The following is an 18,828-nucleotide window of genomic DNA, read 5'->3' as shown; positions in this document are numbered from 1 at the left end:
GACTAATTCCTACTCATCCTTCAGGACTTAGCTCAGGACACCTCCTCTAGGAAGCCTTCCTCAATTCCCCTAAGCTATAATAATTGACCGTGCACTATGCTCCCACATTATCCTCTACATCCGCCATCGGTGCACGTAATAGATGCTCAGTTAATACTTGATGAATGAATGCATGAATCTGTCTCAGTCTGACCCTCTAATCTATTCTAGGCTGCTTCAGCCCCAGCCCCATGCCTGCCCAGTACCAAGAGCAGGGGTAGTACCTGAACAGGCCTGCTCCATGCAGAGCCGACCCTGCTCGGTGGCATCATTGCACAGTGACACCGTCTCCGCCAAGCAGGTGCGTGTTCGGGTCTGGACCCCAGGGTGACCACAAGCAGCAGAACACTTGCTCCAGGGAGACCACGGGCTCCAGAGGCTGTGCTCTGTGTCTTGGCGCAGGGATCCTGCAAAGCAGGATCAGCAGATGGTCTGACTTCCCTCTCAAAGGGACTCTGTCAGGAAATCTGACCCAGAGGCTGTTTTTTCTCAGAGAGCAAGGCCTCCATTTACATCATAGATGTCACTGATATTTCTATTTCCTGCAATGATCTTTCCAACAGATGGACATCAAGAGTCTTGAGGAAGTGGTGTCTCTAAGTTTTACAAAAACACCGAATGGCCTAGGGGTGGCCCTGAGAGGGACTTGTTGGCCAAGCACTGGGACTTTGATGCGCTGTCCTAGGAGGTGCAGGGATAGCACCATCTTACCCTTTACCCATGCTCCTGAAGAAGAGCCCCCCGGGAAGTCAGGGCCTGGGGCCTCAGTGACATCAAGCCCCCTCTGCCCACCCTCCTCACCTCTGGTCTGAGGCCTGTGTACAAGAATGGAGGCCTCGGACCTCACTCAGGAGACCTTGCTCAGCCTGAGCTCCCACTCCAGACGACCACCACTGCCTCCTGGGCCTGCAGGGTCAGGCCGTGTTCACTGGCAGGATCCCGGGAGGGGAGCGTGCATATCCAAGAAGTGGGCAGGCCTGCAGCTGGCTCTGAATTATCCAGTGTGGGGAGAGGGGATGGAAAGAACACGAACTCTTGGGCTCTGCAAACACAGGCATGGGTTTAAATCCCAGCATTCCATTTATCAGCTGTGTCGTCCCAAGAAGTTACCTAAACTCCCTGAACCTGGAATAACTTGTCAGAATGGAGATTCCTCACAGGTCAGTTGTAAAGGTTGAGTAATGTAGATAACTAGCAGTGTCTGGCACAGAAGAACTAACATAGAAACTGACACTTAGTGGACCTTCACCTTCATTAAGCCCTCTACATTCATTATCTCATTTAATCCTCATAAAAACCCCTACGAAGGATTACTAATATTACCCCTGTTCTACATGTGAGAAACCTGAGGCTCAGAGAGCTTCAGAACATTGGCCTAAGGAACACAGTAGAGATGGTAGGCCCAGATTCAAACCAAGCAGCCCAACCGCAGAGCCTGTGGTCTTCACCACCGTGCCACATGCACTCAGTAAAGTGGATTGAAAGGAAATTACCCATCAACACAGAACACTGCTGGGAAGATTATGGTTCTCATGACACTAATGGGTTATTATGGAGTCAAAGCATGTGTATGTGTGTGATAACCAGAGTTCCCGTAGCCGGACGCAGGTCCTGGCTCTCCCTTTGCCGAGGCTGGTGGGAGGTAGCGGGTGGGGACTGGTCAGGCTCACCTGGCGGGCAGAGGAAGCGCACGGTATAATTGGAGCAGTTCTGGCCAGGCCGCTGCTCCCTGTTGAGGCACCAGAAGCCCTCAAGGGGGTTGCCATGGACCACTTGGCCAGTGCTGCCTGCGGGTATCCAGTCGGTGGTCCAAGCCTCTAGCCGCAGGGGCCGAGGACACACCCGGTCCCCGTAGTAGAAGTGAATGGCATCCAGCCGCTCGTAGTCGCCCCGCCCACCTGGGTGGTCGATGTTGAACCACGTTGTCCACTCCCCAGGACCTGAGAGAGAGCCAGGTAGGAGAGGAGCCAGGCCCTGGAGCTCCAGGTGAGCTCAACCTCTGCAAGTCATCCCTAATACCCCTCACCCGTCCCTCACTGGTCTCAGGCCCTCATCGCATCTCTCTCTCCAGCATCTCTCCAATCGCTTACACTTCTGCACACCCTACTGCCAAAGGTTCTGTTAAAGCTCTCAGCAGCCTTGGATGTACCATGTCAGAAACTTCCTGCCTGGGTCTCTACCTCCAGCTTCCTCCGAACCCATCCCCACCCCTCTCCAAACACTGCAGTCAGGGTGAGCTTTCTCCACGTGGCTTGGGCCACATCACTCCTGGCTTTAACTCTCTTAACCAGGCATTCAGGTGCTGGTGAGCTGGCCCCTGGTATCTCTCCATCCTCATCTTCCCGCTCTCTCCCTGCCAGCCTGTGCTCTGGCCCCAGCAAGCCCTACAGCATTTCTGGAAGCTACCAGGCAGCTTCATGATTCTGAGCTGTCCTATATACTTGGTCCCTCTGGCTGGACAGAGATGTAGGCCAAATGCCTTTTTTTTTTTTTTTTTTTTCCACACCGCACAGCATGCAGGATCTTAGTTCCCCCACCAGGGATGGAACCCACGCTCCCTGCAGTGGAAAGCATGGAGTCTTAACTACTGGACCACCAGGGAAGTCCCCAAATGCCTTTTAAAAGTGGGTTTCAATCTGTATGACAGACTCTAGGTCCTTGTTATACAGCAGAAACTAACACAACATTGTAAAGCAATTATACTCCAATAAAGATGTTAAAAAAAAAGATATCTAAATATATATATATATATATATATATATATATATATATATATATATTACAACCATGACCATTAGCCAAGTAGCTACAAATAAAACATTTTTGAAAATTAAAAATAAAAAAAAAAAAGTGGGTTTCTATGGAGTCCTGACATTGTTCCCTGGCTGCAGAGATCCTCTTAGCAAGCTCAGTAAAAACCCTCCCCCCAATCACTCCCTGCTTCAGCCACAACTCACTGTCCAGGGGGTCAGCAGGCTTGGCAAAGATGCCTGAGGTCCTCTTCCCAGGCTGGACTCTTCTCACCGACTGAGTGAGCATCATCTGCCTCCCTGAGGGCCAGGAGGATAAGTGAGAGGCCAAAACAGTTACAGGGGCCCAGCAGGGTCCTGCTACTAGCCTCTCAAGACATAGGGAAGCAGTGTGATGTGGGGGATGGAACATAAGCACTGGGTATGGGTTCAAATCCCCACTCTGCCACTTACTGGCTGTGTGACTTCACAAAAGCTTTATTCCTTTAAATCTGTTCCCCCATAAAATAGAGCTGCATCAACAATGACCACATCATAGGGTCCTGGTGCATATTCAGGGTGATGGTGAAGGTAAAGGCACACGGCATGCAGCGCATGGTCAACGAATGGTGGTTCTCTTTTCACTCTTGTTCTAGAAAGGGACCATGGGATGCTGCTGAGCAGCTGGGGCTCCTACTTTAGGGTTTGAGCCTGTTCTTCTTGGCGGAATGGAACCTCACTTTCCTCATCTGTAAAATGGACATATTAGTTCCCACTGCACATATGGTGGTCCAGTTGGCATGAGGATTCCATGAGGTAACACAAAGTAAACATCTCTGAAGTATACGGAGATTGAGACTGTGAGCCCCAGTCACTCTGCCACTTCCTGACTGTGTGACCTTGGGCCAGATACTTAACTCATCTGACCCCTCATCATAAAGTGAGGATAATAATAGTTCCTATCACAGAGGATTGTAGGGATTAAATAAGCTCATTCATAAAATCCACTTAGAACAATGCCTAGCACAGAATGTTTGCTGAATAAGTGTTAGCAACTCCTTTTAGCTCAAGACCTGGACAATAGATGTCCATTTCCCTTCTCCTGGCAAAGTTTGGCTTTGGGAATCCACCCTCACCCTCATAGGGCCTAACTGGAGGAGTGGTCCTTTAATTTTCTGACCCCAGGCTGGCAAAGTCTGCCTGAGGAAGGGTATAGGGACCTCGGGCCACAGGCAGTGAGCCTCCAGGCCCACGCCACCGGAGGCTGCGTTGGGGGCTCCAAAATGGAAAGGAGAAAGGAGAGCAGAGCACTGCAAAAGCTTTGAAAGGTAATTAAATCTCACATGAGAGAGCCAAATCAGTATTCTCTTTGCTGCTTAATTGGGGTGATAGGAGCTCTTTTAATCAAACTAATCTGATTTCCCCTCAGATGGCTGAATGTTAATCATCTTCCCCAACAGCAGCTGTCAGGGTAGAAAGAGCAAGGCAGGAGGTGGGCACATGTAGGGTTTGGCAAGATGCTGAGACAGCCTTTGTTCCTGCATCTGTGGTCACAAAGCCTGCAGTGCTCGCTGCTTTATGAGAGGATTTTGAGCATATTTTTGCTTTACCTGAGTATGTGGCTAGAAATCAGGAAAGGAAGGGGAGATGGGAGAGAGTATACAGGATAGTGCTGGGAGCTCTGATGCTTAGAAGCCTTGGGGAGCCCACCAGGCAAATTCTCTCCACCTGTTCCCTTGAGAACTCAGTGTCACCAGAGAATGGGGTCAGAGGACAAGGAGACCAGAAGGGGTTCTGGTGTCTCTGTGAAATTTGGCTACAGGGTCTAAATGAATTTTCATGAAACTAAAACCAAAAATCTGGCTGTGAGAACTCAGTGATCCCTTTTGCTTTGGCTATCAGAAAGCTCAGAGCTAAACTTAACACTCAGGGGCGGTGGTAACCCTCTTATCTTTTTTCCGCCTTCTGAGTGACACTTACCCTGCTCCTCACTTAAAAGAGTCTGTTCTGTGAGTTTTAATATTGGAACTTATCTCAAATCCTTTAGGAAAACAAGCAGGGTATAAATTATGAATAAATAGACAAACCAGCCTCAGGTCTTAGTGCCACTGCTGTGGCTTTAGGCAGATGCAGAGTTGGGTCCCAGACCATAGTGACTTCATTATGACAAGTGGGGAATTAGAGAGACAGTAGATACTTAGCCTGTACCCAACAGAGAGGTGACCTCTAGGACCAAGAAGAAGAACATGCAGGCCTTGATCACCACCATCTTTCCTCCAGGTCCCATGGGGAACGTGGCAGGAGTTGAGTGAGGGCTCCTTCACAGAGTCGGATTGTTCCTGGAACGTGATCCCCTGAGAAGTTTCTCAGATCAGTGACCTGCAAAGAAACAAAGCTTGTCAGGTTCCACTTCTCTGAGTCACCTCTTAGGGCTTGAGCAGAACTATTTCTTGAACTATCAAGGGTGAAAGGTGGACAGAATGAAGTCTTGTGAGAGTGACACCTGCCCAAATTGCAAATCTGGGCAGCTTGCAAGATGCAGAGAGTCAGACTCTGAGTTCACATGAGGCAGACCTGGATTCAAACCCCGGGTCCAGGTGCCAGGGTCCCCACATCGAGATAGGACACAAGGGACAGTAGGGGTGAGAAGTTTCCTTGCCAATGAGGAGGGGCCTGGGCTCACCCGCGGCAGCCTCTGGGTGACTCATTAATCACTTCCCAGACCCGGGCTTGGGGGCATGTTTTGCTACCCTTTGGTGGGGCTCCCACTCTCACACAACAGGCCTACATATTAAGGCTATGCAGCCCCTGCCCCGACTACGGTGGCGCCTCACAGGGCAGGCCAGCTGAAGGGTGCAGATGCTTTAGACACACCACCTCCATGAACACATTCCCAGATGTGCACTGGCTGCGGCTGGAACACATTTCTGGCCTGTTTGTTTGGGGCGTGGCTGGGAGTTACACAGCCAGAGCCTGCTGAGGGAGAGCAGAGGGGACGCACTGGGAGAGGCTAGGGCCCCCCAGTAACTGCTGAGCGTGGGTTACAGGGAGAGGAGAGCAGGCCTGGAAATAGGGCAAGGATGCAGGGGGAGCGGCCCAGGCTCCCGCTCAATTTTCTCTCTCCGCAGAGCTCTGGCCAACCCAGAATCGGACCAGTGCCTGGAAATTCAAAAGTGATTCCCTTCAACCTCCAAAGTCCAGGGTGTGGTGAGAAAAGGGAGATTCCTCCTTTCTGGAAAAAAAGATTCAAAAGCACTTTGTTGGGACTTTCCTGGAGGCGCAGTGGTTAAGAATCCACCTGCCAATGCAAAGGACACGGGTTCAAGCCCTGGCCCGGGAAGATCCCACATGCCGCGGAGCAACTAAGCCCATGCGCCACAACTACAGAGCCAGCTCTCTAGAGCCCTTAAGCCACAACTACTGAGCCCACGTGCCACAACTACTGAAGCCCGTGCGCCTAGAGCCCGTGCTCCGCAACAAGAGAAGCCATGACAATGAGAAGCCCACGCACTGCAACGAAGAGTAGCCCCCACTCACCACAACTAGAGAAAGCCCACGTGCAGCAATGAAGACCCAACACAGCCAAAAAAAGAACACAAAAACCCCGCAAATAAATAAATGTATTTTTAAAAAAATAGCACTTTGTTGTCCCAGAAGAACAGACCAATCCCATGCTGCAGACCATCCAGCTCTAAGCCCACTAACTCCACCACCACCCGTTTCTCAGCCCAGAGGACAGAGCACGGGTGTCCCCGAGGTCTCCAGCTCTTGTGTGTCTCATCCCAAGCTCCCAGGCTCTGAGTAGAGGGCTGAGCGCTCCGTGGGCTTGCACAGCGTTCAGTCTGGAACTGCTCCGCAACCGTCTGGGAAGCCGAAATGGCCTGAGGCACCTTGTGGAAAAACCATTTCCCATCTGGCAGCCCGTGGAAGTTTCTTCAGCATATGCTCTGCTGGTGAGGCTCCCTATCCCACGGGTCCCAGAACTCTCGGATAAAGAAGACTGGCTGACCGCAGGAAAAAAGCAGAGCGCCCAGAGGTACAGAGATCCTGACTGGGACCCTCTGAGGGCCCCTATCCTCAGGTGGGGGAGGGAAAAGACCTTGGGTCAATGGGAGAAAGGAGAGAACTCCAAAGCAGAAAGGGGAGTCTTCTCTGGGGGAGATAAGGGGTGATCAGGAATAGCTGAGCCAGGCAGTGGGGTGCAGGGATGGGCTGAGGAGAGTAGGAGTGGGGCTCACCGTGTCCTGAGCGGGACTCCTCAGCTGGGGAGTCCAAGTCTTCCTCTCCCCAGCAGTCCAGCCACTGGGCCTTATATAGCACAGCTGGTGGCTCAGCCTGTGGCAATGCACCACGGGAAGCGGCCGCGAAACCAGATCCAAGCCTGAGGAAGCTCGGCCTTCCCCACCCCTCCCCACATCCCCTGCAGACTCCAGGGGCCCGGATTTCGCTTCCAGATCCTCAGAGGGAGAGGCTGCAGGGCCTGGGGATGGGCCAGGTGGGCAGCTGCCTGGGGCTCCATAGGCCAGAGCAGAGGGATGGGTGGGGAGGCTGTTGGGCACTGAGCAGCCTGGGAAGCGGCCAAGGGCAATTCTACATGTGAGCAGCATTTCATAGCTCAGGAGGTGGGATGCTCTTGCCTAAGCTTTGCTTGCTGATCCCTCGCATGGCCCTGGCCCTGGCCCTGGACCACCTATGCAGAGAAAGAACTTTGCTGGCCTTAGCACATACCCCAAGCTCTCTTAGGGCCACAGATCACCTGGCCTCTCAGCTGGGGGAGCTTGGTCTGAGTTGGGCAACTACTCAGCTTCTGTGGCTTCTGAGGGAGCACTTAGGGAACCTCAGAGGGGACAAGGGACAGAGGAATGGTGGGGCACAGGATGAGAGTAGTTCTTCCTTACCTTTGCCTGCTTCAATTTGGGTACCTGCCTATACCCACTGGACCCGAGAGGAGCTCCTGCATGTGGCTTCTCTGAGATCCTGCCAGATGCTCATATGTGCGTGTGTGTGTGCGTGTGTGTGTGTGTGTCTGACTTTGGGTATGGGTGCCACCAGCAGTGAACAGCAGCCTTACCCATAGGTGGCACAGGCAGATGCTTGTGTTTCCAGACTTCACCCGCCTCCCCTGCAGCATGAGTTTGCCTGTCGTCACAGGCAGCAGTTCTGTAATTTCAGCGTGCATTAGAATCCCCTGGAGGGCTTGTTAAAACACAGATGCTGGGCCCCTCACCCAGACTCTCTAGTTCAGTAGGTCTGAGGTGAGGCCAGAGACTTTGCATTTCTAACAAGCTCCCAGGTGATTTTGATGCGGCTGGTTAACAGACCACACAAGGAGAGAGTACCAGGTGGAGGCAGAAGATGGGGAGGGGTGAGCCAGGGAGACAGCAGGAGCTTCCAAGGCCTGCCTCATGTCTCAGGCTCATCTGGCCTGGGCTGGGCTTTCTGCCTCATGCAGGGCCTGGAGATGGAGGCCTGGCCCATGTGGCCCTCCACACCAGTGTCAGCTCACTCTTTCCACACACCCTCACTGAGCGCCTGTTTGGGGGCAGGCTCCAGGCTGGGCACTGGGAGGCCATAGGGAGGAGATGTGTCCATGCATTCAGAGGAAAGAGCCTTGTATGGAAATGATCCCACAGTGTAGCCGTGCACACTCTTATCCAGAGAGCTGTGCGTGTGTGGTTGTGTGTGTCTGTGCCTGTGTATATGCTGTATGTGTGTATGTCTGTGTCTTTCTCTCTATGTGAATGTGTGTGTGTGTGTGTGTGTGTGTGTGTGTGTGTGTGTGTGTGTACAAACAAGGGTTTAGGAGCTCTGTTTCTCTGAGCATCATCTTGGACAGGAGCTGTTGGGGGAGAGGAGGATGGTGGAGGAAGGATGTTGAGCAGGGACAGCCCCTAAGCAGATCTGGGGCACAGAGCTGGTTTGCTTTTTCTGTTGGAGCCTGGTCTCCCTCCTGGCCCCCAGCTTTTGGTCCATAGATCCTGTAGTAGACCCAGTCTGGTCCAATTATTATCAGAGCCAAGACATGAAGCAGCTTTAGCCTGAACTAAGTGAAGGCAAATTCTGAACTGAGTGAAGCCCCTGAGAACTCTGCTGGTCCATGGACAGACAAAGGCTGAACCACAATAGCCTGATCAAATAACAGGAGAAAAACAGCAACTTGGGAGTCAAAAGCCTAGTGCTGGCTCTGTTGCTAATTTTGATGTGTGATCTTGGACAAGCAATGACCCAAGTGACCCTGGACCTCAGTGTCCCCACCTGTGTAACAGGAGTTTGGACTGAGTGAGCTCTGAGTCCCCCACCAGCTCTTACAAGATTTGATAAGACGCTGACAACAAACACTGCAGAAAGGAGAGAAAAGAAGAAATGACAGCTCCAAAGAATCTCACCAGAGGTCAGGAGGGAGGCCAGAGAAGCTACCTGACCACAGAGTCTAGATAAGGAGAGCAAGGTAGACAGGAGAGGAAGGTGGGGAAAGGTAAACCAGAGGACCAGAGGTCAAGGTCAGGGTAATCAGCTGCTTTCCAAGCCCTCTACTCAATGGAACCCCAGAGTATGTGAAGGAGGTCTCTCCAGCCTCCCAAATGCACCCCTCTCTTCTCTTTCTGTAGTGGGAGGAGGGAAGCCTATAAGGTGAGGGCTTGGCAAAGTGGAGCTCCTTAGGCCATGATTCCTGCCTAGGTGTCCTTGCTTGGCCCAGAACTCACACTGAGGCCCCATCTATCCTGCCCCAGTGGCCGGAGGGTATTGTCATGGTTGGCACAGGCTGAGGGACTATGAGCTAGAATCCCTGGGTTCTGATTACAGCCCAGCCAGTTGTGTCCCTCTAGCTCATGTCCTCCCACCTCCCCCATCAAAGAATCCTTTCCTGTCCCCAAGTGGGGCTGAGCTGTGAACTACACAGGGCTAGATTGGTGGAATCTGAGCCCGCTCCCAGCTGGTGCTCCCAGGACTCCTTTGAGGGAGAGGCTGCTGCTCTCCTTGGCCACGACCTTAGGATAGTCAGGGCTTGGGAGGCGGCCACAGATCTGGACTGTCCAGGGCCTGGCCCAGATGGGTCAGCACCAGCCATGAGTGGCCACCTGGGGCCTCTGCAGGCCAGGCTAGTCTGCTACAGCTCCAAGCCCCGGCTTGGAACACACTGAAACCCATCAGTCACTCCCACCCCTATCCAGGGGACTGAGGGGCTTGGAGCCAAGTTTAGCCAGGCCAACTGTGACCCAAGCCTAAGGCCAGGGGTCCCCACCCTGCTGAGGGGAAAGGAGCTTGGGAACACTGGGAGGGGTCTGACATGATGCTGGTGGCTCCAGAGGAAGGTGCTGTGTCTCTAACATGCTCTCTGACCACCTCTCCCATGCTCCCATCATTGCCTCCCTGCGGCCTGAGGAGGCTTTGCAGGCCTGGGTAGGGACAAGCCACTAATGATCCCTGGGGACTGGAAGACTTGACTGTAGCTCTGAGTAACCCTCAGGGGCTGCTGACCCAGTATGTATGGGAGCCTAGACACCCAGAGTCTACGGGAGTGGGAGAGCTCGCTCTCTGACCCTGTTGTTCTCCTCCCTGTCCTAGATACAGTCTGTCACTGTTCCAACCCAATGCCTTTTTAGTTTTATTCCTCAGCTTCCCATCTTGAAATACAGCCCTTCCTCCCCTCCCATGTGAATGTCCCCCACCTTTCGAAGGCCCATCTCAGTCTCCTCCCTCCTGCCCTCTCTGACCACCTAGGCCCACCTTGACTATTCCTTCTCGGGTCTCAGATGATAATGTTCACCATCCTGTAATATACAAGGCACATTCATGGTCATCATCTCATCTTCAGCCTCACAGTTGATCTGTGAGGCAGGGATGACCACACCCATTTTATAGAGGGAAAACTGAGGCTCAGAGAGGTGAAGTCACTCAGACACAGTAGGTCTTCAACTCAGAGTTGCCCCTGGGAACCGGTGACCTAGTGTAGACCTTGTCATGGGGTGCCCTCAGCTCAGAGGAGCCACCATGGAAATGACACTCCAGCCATATGCTCCTCAGCGAGAACATACTAGAACACTCTGGCTCTGCCTGCCTGGCACATACACCCTGCTTCCCATACATACACTAATTTCAAAAATGTCCCCATCTAACATGATCCAGCTATCTATCGTACTGTGGTGGGTTAAATATGGCCACAAGTTCTTTGCAACTCTCCCGTTATGAGGTGGAGTCTCTTTACTCACCTTTGACCTGGGCTGGCTTTGTCACTTGCTTTGAACAAAGGAATGACAGAAATGACACTCAAGAGACTTTGCCGCCTTCACTCCCCAGGAACACAGTCCTGAGACCACCATATAAAGAAGTCAATCTATCCTCCTAGAGGATAAGAGACCACATGAAGGAGAACTGAGGCCCCCAGCCAACAGCCAGACATGTGAATGAGGCCATCTTGAATTTTCCACCTCAGCAGTTGCATAAGTGAGCCAGGTAAGACCAGCAGAGAAATGGTCTAGCCACCCATAGAATCGTGAGAAATAATAATCATTGTTGTAAGCCACTGAGTTTTGGGATGATTTGTTGTACTGTAATAGATAACTGAGGGCTTCCCTGGTGGCGCAGTGGTTGAGAATCTGCCTGCCAATGCAGGAGACACGGGTTCGGGCCCTGGTCTGGGAAGATCCCACATGCCACGGAGCAACTAAGCCCGTGAGCCACTATTACTGATAAATAAATTAAAAAAAAAAAAAAATAGATAACTGATATACACGCTAAGAGTAAAACATCTTTCAGTTGCAAGAGACAAAAGCATAACTCAGATTGGATTATGCAGGAAAGGAAACTGATGGTTGTTATAACTGAAGTCCTGGGAAAAATTGGATCCAGGGACTCAAACAATATCATCAGGACTGCTCTCTTTCCATTTCTCAACTGCTTCCTCTGAGATGGCTTTTTTCCCAAGGAGGCAGTAGCACAGTATGTATTTTCCCAAGTTGGCTGCAATGATAGGTCCCATTGCGCATGTTCTTGTACAAGGTGACTGCCCTACTCTGCCATCAAGAGGTGGGGTGGGATAGGGAGGGTGGGAGGGAGGGAGACGCAAGAGGGAAGAGATATGGGAACATATGTATATGTATAACTGATTCACTTTGTTATAAAGCAGAAACTAACACACCATTGTAAAGCAATTATACTCCAATAAAGATGTTAAAAAAAAAGAGGTTGTAAAAAAAAAAAAAAAAAAGAGGTTGTAAGACACTCTGTCTTATACTCTACAAATGAAAAAAAAAGAAGAGGTAGAATCTAATTTCCTTCCCCTTGAATCTGAGCTGGGCTATGACTTGCTTGTAACCAAGAATGAGGTGAACTTCTAAGGCTAGGTCAGAAAAGGTCATGCAGCTTCCACTTGGGATGCTTGCTCTGGGGAAAGCCAGCTAACTACCCAGAGACCACCAAATCAGAGAGGCCTGGTGTAGGTGTTCTGGTGGGTAGTCCCAGCTGAGCCCAGCCTTCCAGCCCTCACATCACCAGTCATGTGAGTGTAGCTGTCTTGTACCCTCTAGGACAGACCAGCTCATTTACCAGATGGATGCCACTGAGTGGCCTCAATCAAAGTCATAAAAAGCAGAATGGCCCAGTCAAGCCCTACATGAAATCCTGACCTACAGAATTCAGGGGATATGATAAAATGATTATCATTTAAGCCACTAAGACTTGGGGTAGTTTGTTACACAGCAACAGTAACTGGAACAGATGCCATTCCCATGTATTATCTTCCAGAAGCTCCAGACTCCCTTCTAGCACATCTCAAATCTGCAATGGAAAAAGCATGCGGCTTCCAGCAGAAGTCCTGGGAAAGGCTCTCATTGGCCCATTCCTGACCCAGTTCCTGTAACCATGTGGGTGGAAAGCTCTGATTAGCCCACCTTCAGAGGTAGGGGTAGATCATCCCACTGGAATCACATGGACTGATTTTTCTCAAAGGAAAATTGTGGTGCTGTCCCCAGAAGTAGGAAGAACGGATGCTAGGAAGTAAAAAGTGACACGTACCCACCTAAAACACAACCACAACCACAACCACTCCCTTTCCTAGTAGGAGTCAACCCGAAATGTCTAACTACTAACCTTGATACCAGTAGTTGAATCCTGATATCAAGAGACCACTTTAACAGCTGTCAACCTCAGCATTTACACTCCCTTTGTTCTGCTGCAAACCTACCCATGTATGACTTCCCCTCACCCTGTAACCATATCAACACATTCCAGAAGAGTTGAGCAAAGCTGAGCAACTATAATAACAACTCCAGCTTGGAAAATGGAAGAAAAACAAAGAAACCTTCAGAACTATGTAAGCCACACGGGTTGCTGCACACACTGCCGCCTGCCGGTCAGCACCTGGTCTTGTAAGGGTGTGCTTACTCCGCACAGGTTGTAGGTGGGAGCAGATTCCCTGAGAATGGGCCATGGTCTGGCAGATCTCCCAAGACACGTCAGGTAGAGCCCTCCACCTTGCATAGTGTGCTCACTGTGGTCATCACAGAATGTTCTTCAAGCTTAAAAAAAAAGGTCACCTCACTGTCCCTGTGGTGACTCACCATGGTCACAGCCTTGAGTTTACATCTTAGTGTCCCCACGGTGCCCTGCTGTTTCTCAGGGACACCCACATTCATGGTTTTGTACAGGATTACTGGGTGCACACTTACCAGGGAGTCATCGCAAGAGTGTTCACACTCCCCTCCTGGACTAGTCACACTCAGTGGGATGTGTTTGCCCTGGTGGTTCATCAGGCTTGCCCCGAAGCATCTACCAGACTCTGCTGCTTGCTTCCCATGACCCGAGGCCTCTTTTCATGACTCCCCTGAGAGGCCCCAGGTGGCTCTGGTTGTGGTACGGCTTCAGCTCTGACCATGATGCTTGCTGGCAGCCCAGAAGAGCCTGCAGTAGTGATGGGGGTGGCATCAGTCAGGGGTGAGGCGAGGCGGATGCCAGGTAGTTGTCCTCTCTGGCTGTGCATTCCTGGGACCCGTGGACGTTTAATGGGCTAGAGCTGTGGAAAGTTAAGTGTAAGGAGCCTCCCTCTTTCCAAGCAGAATCTTTCACCCACACAACGCCTGGGCCATAAAGATGTGGGACTCCAGATGGCCCGGGTGAGCAGGCAGGGACGGGGAAATGGAGGTTAGAAAGGCCTTGGTGAGCAGGCTTAGCCAGACAGGGTGGGACAGAGGAAGAGAAACAGACATGGGCCTGCACAGACCATTCTTAGTGGGTTGGCTTTTTGTTCCCAGAAGCAAAGCAGTGTTCAGGGTGGCTGAATTGGGGCACTTTTCCCCCCAGGAGAACAAGAGCTTTGAGGACAGAATGTTGGCCAGTGACAGGGAAGGCAAAGAAAGGGAAGAAGAAATTTGAATCCCACTTCCCATTTTTAAAAATTGAAGCATAATTTTCATTCTGTAGAAGTCACCCTTTTGAGTGGAAAGTTCTATGATTTTTGACAAATGCAAACTATCTTATAACCACCATCACCATCAAGATACAAAATATTTCTATCACCTCAGAAGCTCCCTTTGCAGTCAGCCCTCTCCCCCATCCCCAGCTGCTGACCACCACTGATCTGTTCTCTTTCCCTGTCATTTTGCATTTTCAAGAATGTCCTATAAGTGGAATCCTTTGGTATGAGCATTTTTTTAAAAAATATTTATTTATTTGGCTGCGTCTGGTCTTGGTTGTGGCGTGCAGGATCTTCACTGTGGTGCACCGGCTTCTCTCTAGTTGTGGTGCATGGGCTCTGTTGCAGTGCACAGGCTTAGTTGCCCCGCGGCATGTGGGATCTTAGTTCCCTAACCAGGGATCGAACCCGCATCCCCTGCATTGGAAGGCGGATTCTTAACCCCTGGACCACCAGGGAAGTCCCTGGTAAGAGCCTTTTAAGTCTGCCTTCTTTCACTTAGTATAATCATCCATGTTGTTGCATGTGTCAATAGTTCATTCCTTTTTACCGCTGAGTAGTATTCTATTGTATGGATGTGCCACAGTTTCTTTGTCTGTTCACCAGTTGAAGGACATTTGGGTTGTCTCCAGTTTTTAGCAACTACATTTTCGCTATGGATATTTATGTACAGGTTCTTGTGTAAACATGTTTTTCATTTCTTTTGGGTAAATATCTAGGAGTGCGATTGTTGGGTTATATGTGAAGTGTATGTTTAACTTTACAAGAAACTGTCAAACTGTTTCCCAGAGTGATTTTTCCATTTACTTTCCAACCAGCAACATGAGAGTTCCAGCTGCTCAGCATTCTCATCAACACTTGATACTGTTAAAGTTTCATGTTTGACCGTTTTTAAGCCTTTCCCATGGTTGTGTAGTGTGTCTTGTTTTAATTTGCTTTTCCCTGGTAACCAATGATGTTGAGCAGCTTTTCATACTTTTTTTAAAAAATATATTTATTTATTTTATTTATTTTATTTTTGGCTGTGTTGGGTCTTCGTTGCTGCACATGGGCTCTTCTCTGGTTGCAGCGAGTGGGGGCTACTCTTCGTTGTGGTGCGTGGCTTCTCACTGTGGTGGGTTCTCTAGAGCCCGGGCTCTAGGCGCGCGGGCTTCAGTAGTTGTGGCACGCGGGCTCAGTAGTTGTGGCTCATGGGCTCTAGAGCACAGGCTCAGTAGTTGTGGTGCACAGGCTTAGCTGCTCCATGGCATGTGGGATCTTCCCGGACCAGGGCTCGAACCCGTGTCCCCTGCATTGGCAGGAGGATTCTTAACCACTGTGCCACCAGGGAAGCCCCCAGCTTTTCATACTCTTATTTGCCATTTCTCTGTCTTCTTTGATGAAGTGCCTGTTCAAATATTTTGCCCATTTGTAATTAGGTTATTTGTTTTCTCATTACTGAAATCTGAGTGTACTTTATATATTCTAGATACAAGTCCTTTATCAGATATGGGGGGTTTATTGTTTGTTTTTGTTTTTTACTTTTTGGCCACAAGGCATGTGGAATCTTAGTTCCCCAACCAGGGATCAAACCCAGGCCCCGTGCAGTGGAAACACAGAATCTTAACCACTGGACCACCAGGGAAGTCCCTATCAGATATGTTTTGAAAATACTTTTTCCCAGTCTGTAGCTTGTCTTTTCATTTTCTTAACAGTGTCTTTTGAAGAGCAGAAGCTCTTAATTTTGATGAAATCCAATGTATCAATTTTTTATTTTATAAATTTGTGCTTTTGGTGTTGGATCTAAGAAATTTTTACCTAACCAACAGTCACAAAGATTTTCTCCTATGTTTTCTCTAGGAGTTTTAGGTTTTACCTTTAGGTCTATGATTCATTTTTAACTAGTTTTTGCACATGGTGTAAAGTGTGTGAGTCAAGCTTCCTTTTTTGCATGTGGATGTACAATTGTTTCTGCACTATTTGTTGAAAGGAATGGTTCTCCATTGACCAACCCCCCCTTTTTTTTTAACACTGTGGCTCTTCAAAGCATTGATGCCAGCACCCTAGAGCCTTCTCCATGCACAAAAGTCAGTAGCATAGCAGGAACAAATGCCTCTCTTGCCTGATCCCAAAACAGGACTGCTTATGCCCAAATAAGACAGACTTTTCAGTGGAACAGCTCTTTTAGCTTTTACTTACAGCCCTTCTGCTCTCCCCAGGACTCAGACACGGGTCTACTGAGAACTGCCCGAGGAGACTGCTAAGACTGTCAAGCACGTTGCTGGATCCAGAACTGCCCCTCCTCTCCGATGACTCTCAGATCTCCCTAGAGGCCCCTTGAACAGAGAGGTTCTGAATCCTCTACACCCAACTAATCAGCTTCCATCAAACAGCGGAAGAATGCCCTCAGTAGGCAGCAGCTACCTTTACCTTTCTGGCTGCTTTCATCTGTCATTTTCATTTGAGCCTGGTCATAACCAGTGAAGGAGAAAGCACACTGTGCAAGGTGTACCAGGCTTCTGCCAAGGCCTGGCTCTTGCGGATGCTTAGGAACTTGAGTCAGGCTTGAACCCAGGCCAGGTCTCCTAATTTCCTGTCCTCTGATCTTTCCATATCCTCACAGTGGCCTCATACAGGATGGAGGAGAGAGTTGGCTGCTCTCTGGAACGCCAGGGAGATGAGGGGGCTCCTTAGCTGGTTATGCACTTTAGGGAACAAGAATGGTGACTCACTCAGGCCATTCTGAAAAAAAATGGAGGCTTGTTGTAAAGACAGCTGGGCTGAGGCAGGCCCCTGTCTCAGCCCCTCAGGCTGCCTGGTGTTTCTCCTGTGGGGTATCTGCTTCTCTCTGTATGGTAGCTCTGCCTGCCTCTTGCTCCTCATGGGTCCATCTCCTGCACTTTCTTAGTTCAAATTCCACCAGGAGCCATTCTGATTGGCTCAGCTAGTTGCCATCTCCACCCCTATTGGGTGGAACGATTCCCAAGAAGCCCACTTCACCAGTCACCTGCCAGTGGGTGGATGGACTGGGTTTAGGTCAGATGCTCAGCCTAAGCCAATCAGTGGCCACTGTCAGCCAAACACCAGAGTAACAGTGCTTCCCTAAGTAGGGAGCAGTGGGTCTGCAGTTACAGCTAGATGGGGATCTGGGGTGTGGTGGCAGCATTAGGGTTACATGCACAATATGGGAGTTTATCCTCCTACCCAAAACAGGCAGACACATGCCCTGAGCCCTATAGCCCACACCACTCCCCACCTCTGAGCTGCCCCAGCCCCATCATTTCCCACTTAGCCCCACCCTGAGTTGAAGAGCTCTTTGCTTCACCTGGAAATGCTGTCTTCTTTCAATTGACTGTGAGCTCCTGAAGGGCAAGGCCCATGCCTTATCTCTGTGTCCCCAGCACCTGGCTCAATGTCATAAATTCATAGATCCCGAGGGGGTAAGGGACTTACCCAAGGCCATTCATGGAGGGAGGGGCAGAGCCACGGTGGAGCAGGTCTCCTGTTCCGCATCTAGGCCTCCAGCAGGCCCCCTGGCATCTCACTGAGATGTGAAGCTAGGGGACTACAGTCCCAGTTCTGGGTCTGGTGAGGCTTCTGGCTCTGCCCTGAGACACTGAGACATCCTCCCTTGAGGATGCAGGCCCAGCCATGACTCCTGACACCTGGGCAGCTCTGAGTCAGTTCTAGGGGTGAACGGCCTGCCCTGCTTGAGGGAGCCTCCAGGGGATGCTCAGAGCAGACCCACAGGCAGCCTGACCCCAGGTTCCCGAATGTTCCACTTCCCACTACGGGCCTCATGATCCTCAAGGCCTGAAGTGGGAGAGGGACACGGACAGGCAGGCTGACTCAGCTGCTCCAGCTTAATGAGGGATCTGAGCAGCTTCAGGTGGGAATAACGGCAGCCTAGGTTGTGTGCCTGCTCTGTGAGTGTGCACTACGAGTGGCTGTGTGGGAGCCTGTGAGCCCGACTGGGCATGTTGTGACGCCTGTGTGCCCACAGCCAGCTCTGACCCCCAAGTACAATGTGACCTTAAGCATTTCACTTTACCTCTCTGGACCCCAGTTTCCTCCACGATAAATGAGAGGATCAGATGGGCCCTAGAGCTCCCTCCTCTTCCTCTTCCTCTTCCACCACTGCTCCTTACCCCTCCCTCCCGACCCTTCTAACTGTTTTCAACAGAGCAGCTCTCCCAGCCTCTGATGCCCTGTCCCTACAGATCTCCAGCTATTGGGGCCTCATCTCCTACCTCCAGTTCTTATTAAAACTTTTACAGGGGGGCTTCCCTGGTGGCGCAGTGGTTGAGAATCTGCCTGCCAATGCAGGGGACACTGGTTCGAGCCCTGCTCTGGGAAGATCCCACGTGCTGCGGAGCAACTAAGCCCGTGAGCCACAACTACTGAGCCTGCGCGTCTGGAGCCTGTGCTCCGCAACAAGAGAGGCCGCGATAGTGAGAGGCCCACGTACCGCGATGAAGAGTGGCCCCCGCTTGCCGCAACTAGAGAAAGCCCTCGCACAGAAACAAAGACCCAACACAGCCAAAAGTAAAAATAAATAAATAAATTAATTAAAAAAAAAAAACAAAACTGGGGCTTCCCTGGTGGCGCAGTGGTTGAGAATCTGCCTGCCAATGCAGGGGACACGGGTTCGAGCCCTGGTCTGGGAGGATC

At 50.8% G+C, this 18,828-nt stretch overlaps 1 protein-coding gene across 5 annotated transcripts in view; it reads right to left on the bottom strand.

The window, feature by feature from the left end:
• LOC118890977 (cartilage intermediate layer protein) overlaps positions 1-18,828 on the bottom strand; it is a 34,465-nt gene that overhangs the window by 7,060 nt on the left and 8,577 nt on the right. Inside the window, exons 2-6 of one of the 5 annotated variants that reach the window (XM_036844464.1) lie at positions 13,436-13,779; positions 4,977-5,147; positions 2,997-3,089; positions 1,710-1,979; positions 264-446 (exon numbers count right to left, since the gene is read on the bottom strand). In XM_036844464.1, coding sequence (XP_036700359.1) covers positions 264-446; positions 1,710-1,979; positions 2,997-3,089; positions 4,977-5,055 — 625 coding nt within the window. In that variant the 5' untranslated portion in view covers positions 5,056-5,147; positions 13,436-13,779. Of the gene's footprint in view, positions 1-263; positions 447-1,709; positions 1,980-2,996; positions 5,148-7,006; positions 7,085-13,435; positions 13,780-18,828 lie in introns of those variants that run through there. The other 4 variants (XM_036844465.1, XM_036844466.1, XM_036844462.1 and 1 more) reach the window with 4 other exon arrangements.

The sequence above is a fragment of the Balaenoptera musculus genome, chromosome 2, assembly GCF_009873245.2.
Source record: "Balaenoptera musculus isolate JJ_BM4_2016_0621 chromosome 2, mBalMus1.pri.v3, whole genome shotgun sequence".
In the NCBI taxonomy this organism is placed as follows: Eukaryota; Metazoa; Chordata; class Mammalia; order Artiodactyla; family Balaenopteridae; genus Balaenoptera; species Balaenoptera musculus.
Note: the sequence above shows the minus strand (reverse complement) of the source record. Positions and strands in the feature narration are given on the sequence as shown.